The 6,883-nt window shown below is 44.7% G+C and overlaps 1 protein-coding gene across 1 annotated transcript; it reads left to right on the plus strand.

The window, feature by feature from the left end:
- The first annotated feature begins 1,206 nt into the window (after positions 1-1,206).
- Positions 1,207-2,811, plus strand: LOC109780916 (UPF0481 protein At3g47200-like). The gene has a single exon (XM_020339506.2). It carries the CDS (start codon positions 1,220-1,222, stop codon positions 2,693-2,695), a length of 1,476 nt encoding a protein of 491 aa, XP_020195095.1. The 5' UTR covers positions 1,207-1,219; the 3' UTR covers positions 2,696-2,811.
- The last annotated feature ends 4,072 nt before the right edge of the window (positions 2,812-6,883 follow it).

Raw genomic sequence — 6,883 nt, forward strand, 5'->3', positions numbered from 1 at the left:
TATTCAGCTACATCACGGGTGGCCGCATTTTTCGTTCTTTTGGTGACGGTGGCCCCTTCACTTTATCTTTCACCCAAGACAAGATATGATGAGGCCCTGCGAAAAAAAAGACAGGAGATAATGAGGAGATAAATTTGAAGGTCGAAATGTTTCTCAAGACATACTTCCTCTTTAGTACTTGGGAAAAAAGACACGATATAATATGGCACATTGAAACCCATGATTAATTGTTCATGATTCTAGAGTAATCAAATGCTTCCCTCTTTATGACTTGGTAAACAAGACATATGAGTATTTTACAAACATGCATGCACGAAGTATGAAAACTAATTGAATGTTGTTATTAGGCAGCAAGACAAATGCTTGGAATACTGTCCCTGAAATCGTATCAATAGTAGTATACTTAGAAAAAAGCACAGCTTGCTCTAGTATAATTGTCAACAGCTTGGAATATGATTATTGGCCACTAGTGATAAAGCACAGCTTGCTCTAGCAAGTATTACCATACAATATATCATAGCCATATGTAGCATATATATATATATATACCACATCGATCAAACAAACATATTATATGGAACTTAGCAGATCTAGAGCATCAAATTTGTCAGGTTTCCCAAAACGTCACACCAACCAGATGCAATATTTAGTCGTTTCTTCCTAGTACATCCAAATTCTATCTCTTGAAAATGCAACAGAATTTGGATACAGCTGGTTGTCACACATGCATGCCAGTTCAATCAGCTAACCATATTATATAGCATCAAATGAAGTTGGCCTCTGATATTCTCTTGACCAAAGATGGTTAAGCTTACTAGAGTTGAACATGTGAAGACCGACCATACCAACGTAGGACAGAGGTATATTGACCAATAAATAATACCATCAAGCAACACCATTTGCAGACAAAATGACCAATTTGCACATGGATAGCTTATGGACCCAGGCTGAGCCATGTGTGGACTGCATAGATAGATTCCCAGACACACATGCATCCAGCCGGGAAATGGTCTATGGCAGGTGGAAATCGTAAGCGGAGTGGAGTAAAGTGGAGTGAACCAAGAAGAGAAATCAGCATGTGCGGACGTGGCTATAAGAGGAGCGACAAGGCTGTGTGCTTCTTTGTACCATCATTAGGTCATTCATCCCTGCCACCAGCTGTGTTTATATTTAGGTAGGTAGCCAGTCCACTCCTTGAGTACTCTTGGGCAGAGGGGCGATGAGCATGGAACCATCCTGGGTTGTAACTTGCGACTCAGGTTGTTCCATGGAAGAAGCAGCTGCGTGGAGTGATGATAGGATTAGTTTCCAAACATCATTGACTAGCCATAGTGATAGCGTGCAGCTGCAGGTGGTTGAGTATGCATCCCCAGCACTAACCCCAGCCCCAACCACACATGATACCTGTAGTGATCAGGACCAGGTGTTCAAGGAAGCAGTGGAAGAGGTCCATGCTAACTATTTAGAAATTATGCAAAAGAAGATGCACAAGTTCCCTCCAAGCCTGGCAGATGTCGACGGACGGTACAGGGTCCCGGTGAGTGTGGCCATCGGGCCTTACCACAACGGTCGTCCTGGCATGGCGGAGGCGGAGAAGATGAAGAATGTGGCTGCCAACCAATGCGTCAGGGATTCGACCGGCTCACTCCAGGAGATGTACAATGCGGTCTCCTTCGTGTCACCCGACGCCCGCAACCTCTGCTACCAGGACGAGTCGGCAAAATTCCGCGATGATGCCTTTTTGCCGATGATGTTCCTTGATGCTTGCTTCTTGGTGCAGTTCATGCTTTGGTATCAGGTCGAGGACGGCGTCATTGATCTGGCGCTGGACAGCTATTTCTACGCCAACTTCGAGCGCATCTACACCGACATCATGATGCTTGAGAACCAGATCCCTTGGGTGGTCGTTCAAGCTATCTTGGACTTCATGCCGCCAGGACCCTCCTGGCCCTTGAAGAAGTTCATCATTGCGATGAGAAACTGCCTGAAAAACCAAAAGGATGACGACGACGACGACGAATCCATCGACGTAGTTACTGACAATGAACCGCCGCATCTCCTCGGCCTTGTCTGGTACTACATCGTGGGAGAAAACAAGAAGGGTGAGATACCCCCTGGATTCCGGCCCATGTCATTATCTATGAGCGTCGCCGAGCTTGCCGATGTTGGTATCACGCTCGCACCCATGGCGAAAACAGAAGGAGGGCTAGTTGACATGGGCCTAGAAAGGAAACTCCCCTTGTCCGGCGTTATCTCCGTGCGGCCCCTGTGCCTGACTGACGCAAATGCGACCTGGCTCGTCAACATGGCGGCCTTCGAGTTATGCAGGGACTATTGTTTCGATGATATTTCTGATGGAAATTCTGCTGTCTGCTCCTACCTCCAACTCTTCGTCATGCTGCTGGACAAGAAGGAGCACGTGCATGACCTGCGAGAAAAAGGTGTCATCCAAGGAGGTGGACTCACCAGCGAAGAGACGCTCGTATTCTTCATTTACATTGGCAAGAACATGCGGGTCGGAAGGAACTACCTCAAGATAATGATAGAGGTCGAGGACTTCAAGCAGAAGATGACATGTTATCTCAAGCTGTGGCTCTCCATTAAGAAGAACAGAACTAGAATCATGACGGTGATTTCAGCCATTGGTGTAGTTATCGGCATCTTGTCGTCCCTCCCAGCTCTCAAGCCACGCTAAGACGTACCGGACATGATTCTAGTACCATTAATTAGCATGCATGTTCTACTTGTACACCTTACTATTCACATTGTAAAATTTCTTGTATCTCAATCCTATTTCAATTGAAATTCCTTGTATCTGAATGACTACAAGATGCATGAAGCAATTAGCATGAATAATTTGCAAGTAAGTAGATGTAGTATGATATGTGGGTGCTCGAGCATGAATTAGCCGCCAGGCCCTAATTTAACAACCACTTGGTACATAGTAGTATTAACAGGTTGTAATATGGTTGGTGTTATATTACCTCTTGTCGTGAGAAATGACAAGAAGATATTGGAACATTAATTTGAAAGAGATAATAGAAGCAGGAGTTCATTTTGGTCATGGTATTAAGAAATGGAATCCTAAAATGGCCCCTTACATTTCGGCATGTATGAGGAGGTTATTTGGGCTCAGGCCGTACCTCTACATTATCAAGCACCGGACTAAAATCATAGCGGCGGTCTCAATTAAAATCATGGCAGCGACCTAGATGTATGAGGATGTCTTATTTACGCCTATTACTGTTCACATTGTAAACTTCCCAATTTCAATTGAAATTTGTATCTGAACCACAACAAGCTGCATCAAGCAATTAGCATCCTCTTATGACCTGGATAAACGAAGATCTGTATCTTGAGAAAAAACATAACAAAAGCTACAACTTTGAACTGATGGAAGTAGATTGACATATCAAGGAAGAAGAAGCCAACGATGTAAATAAACTTATAAAATGCACTTATCAAGATTACTGGATTATAACTAGGATCCACTGCTATATTTAGTTCAATAGATATGAACAAATGAAAAAACTGTCCCTGTAATCATATCAGTACTACTATACTACCTAAGTATTCAATGATGTATATTTTTGTTGTTAAGGCAACATCTGGTAGTGGTATGCACTTCTACATATGTTTGTTCTCAAAAGGATAATTTGGATATGTCATGTATATATTTTTGGAAATGTCCAGTATGTGTATTTGAAGAACTAGCTAGGTAGGAAGATGCAACTGTTTAACTAGCCATCTGATCGGCAGGAGGCCTTGGAAAAGGAATACGGCCGGCATCTAATTGTCGATGGCTTGAAACATGATTACGGGCGACGAGGACAAAACAACAGCTCGCTCTTGCAAGTATAACCATACAATATATCATATGCCAGCCATTCATAAAATATATATATCTCATCGATCCAACAACCATACTATATGCAACCTCAGCTGATCTAGAGCCTCAATACTGTCTGGTTTCCAGAAAAGTCACACCAACCGGACACGATCAATAGCTGGCCGTCAGATGCCTGTTCAATCAGCTAACCATATTATATAGCATCAAATGAGGTTGGTCCAAAGATGCTGCCGTATTGTGATTCATTATAAGGTTACTAGAGTTGAACATGTGAAGACCGACTGTGAAGGAACTTGAAGATCTGAACGACCAGCCAGCCTGTTTGCGGTCTGTGGCGGCCAGTAGCTAGCTATGTATAATGGACCGGGTGTGATTACACTAGTAGAAAAAGGGGCTTTTACCCCGGTTTGTAAAGGTCTTTTGTCCCGGTTTTCGAACCGGGACTAAAGGGTCGTTACTAATGCCCTAACCCTTTAGTCCCGCTTCTTACACAAACCGGGACAGAAGGTGCTCCACGTGGCCGCCGCTGCCAGCCCAGGCAGGGGGGCCTTTGGTCCCGGTTGGTGACACCAACCGGGACCAAAGGCCCTGCCTATTGGTCCCGGTTGGTGTCACCAACCGGGACCAATAGGCATCCACGTGTCAGCATTTCAGGGGCTGGAGTTTTTGTTTTTGTTTTGAAGGGGGGGGGGGGGGGTTGGGGGGTTTTGGGGGGTTAATTTAGGTGTTCCATATATTGTGTTAGCTAGCTAATTAATAGAGAGAAGTGTCCTCTCTTATCTCCGTGCTTGGTCGACACTACGTACTATATACGTATGGAGAGGACTAGACACGCTAGCTAGTAAGCAAATGAAGGAAACAGAAGATCGTCATGAACATATGCATACAGAGAGAAGTGATATCGACCACCTCTCCTTCTCCGAGAGATTGGTCGAACAACAAGTTCTCGTATATCTATCTGACACTACCGGCTACATATATACAATAATTATCTCTTACAATATATTCTCCTAATTAAATTGTAAGAACACAGGGTCCACATAGTATTCTCCGTTTTCAGCGATCACGTGGTCAAGGAAGAATGCCGCCAATTCTTCTTGAATTGCTCGCATACGATCTGGTCCTAGGAGTTCATCCCGCATCCGAAAGATCTAATTTGAAGAAGGGGGTCAATACATATATATATGAATAAATGAAACTCGACACAAATGATGGTAATAAAATAAAATTGTGAATATTATTGCTTACGCACTTCATATTGTTCGTCAGAGTAGCCCCGCTCACAGGTCGTGTGGCGGATAGACTCTCAAACGTAGTATCCACAGAAATCATTTCCTTGTTCCTGCCACAACCACTTTACAAGAAATAGAGGTCAATCTAACTGATAGGCAAGCATGCTAAATGGTATTGATGAAACTAGCGCTTGAATCACTAAGAGATGTGCGGAACATGCTACTATAGTACTTACTTTCGAGTGTCTAAATTGCAGCTTCTTCGGCAGTCCCGGAGCTTTTGTGGTGAATTTTCTCCAAACCCTGCGAGACAAAGAAAACAATTACTTGATATCAGGAAATGAAAAAATTAAAGTTGCTGATATGGTGGATAATGATCGATTTAACTTACTTCTCGAGCACTTGAGTCATGTCCGCATAGTCCTGGGGATCTTTTCGTCTCGAGTCTAAGATGGTTACTACTCCCTGCTCAAGCTTAATCTCTAGGAGAATATAGTGGAAGCTGCGCATGCATGCATAAGTCATCAATTACATTACCATAACCTGGACTAATAAGGGAAACCGAATATGCACAAGACAGTAACACTCACTTGAAGTTGTAGCAAGTTGGCCTCGTCTTCTTTGGCATGTTTTTCAACCGTATACGCATCTATGAGATTTGTGTTAATGAACCCAATATCACCGATTTGTCTTTTCTTCAATTCGGCGATCTTCAATCTGCATAATATAGTGAGGATAATTATAAATACATGCAATGAAAGAGCTGACCTATATAGAGAGACTTAATGACAGAAGTAGTACTACTTACAGACAGTAGCAAGTGATCGTTGATTTATCGAGGGCCTTTTGATTGAAAAACTGGAGGAACTCCTCAAATGGAACATTCAGCAGTTCAATTCCAACGAGGTCATGCTCCGGTTTAACTCTCAGCATCAAAGTATTCATCCCATCAGACTCTCTGCAGGTTTTCATGTACCAATCATGTAATCTTCGCATCATCGTTGTTAGAATAGTTCCATCTTTGACGAGAGGCTTCCCGTAATGGTATTTGTGTTCGTCCACCTCCATGATTTCATAATGTACATCGTCGGGCAAGTAATCTCCAATATTGCTATAACTGGGCAAAATCCTCGGATGATTAGCGACGATGTCGCTAGACACCTTGAGTGGGGGCACGATTGGTTCGCTTGTTCGCCGAGCTGGGCAATTTTTTCCCACCTCGTTGTTCTTTTAACCTTTGATCACTGACAGTACTTCCCGACCGCTCTGCTTCGGCAAATGTCTTTGCAAGAATGCGCTCATAGTTGCCTCTCGGCGGAGACTTTGGTGGTTTTGTCAGGGCAGCCAGAGTGCGCTTTGCTTTCACCGGATCTACCTTCTCCTCCGGAGGTGGATGTTTCTTTGCTTTCACCCCTTCAAAGAAGTTCGTCACTTCGGCTCGCACGATCTTCGCGGTTTCCTCCTCGGTCCTCTCGTATGGTAACTTCTCTGGAGTCTTCAGAGAAGGACCGAATCTGTATTGCCTCCCGCCTCTGGCAGCTATACTGCTAGACGCCGGCAGAGCAGACGGAGCGGCTGCGGCTGTCTTCTTTCCTTGCTTACGAGGCGGAGAGAAGGACTACGACGCGCCGGAGCGCCGGCGGGTCTCTTCCGCCCTTGCTGACGAGGCGGAGAAGGAGGAGGCTGGCTGCTCTGGCACGCCGGCGCAGGAGGAGAAGGAGGCGGAGTGCCGCCACACGCCGGAGAAGGAGGCTGAGTGCCCTGATCACTCGCCGGAGGAGGAGGCGGAGTGCCGCCACAC

This window comes from Aegilops tauschii, chromosome 1 (genome assembly GCF_002575655.3).
Source record: "Aegilops tauschii subsp. strangulata cultivar AL8/78 chromosome 1, Aet v6.0, whole genome shotgun sequence".
Taxonomy (NCBI): Eukaryota; Viridiplantae; Streptophyta; class Magnoliopsida; order Poales; family Poaceae; genus Aegilops; species Aegilops tauschii.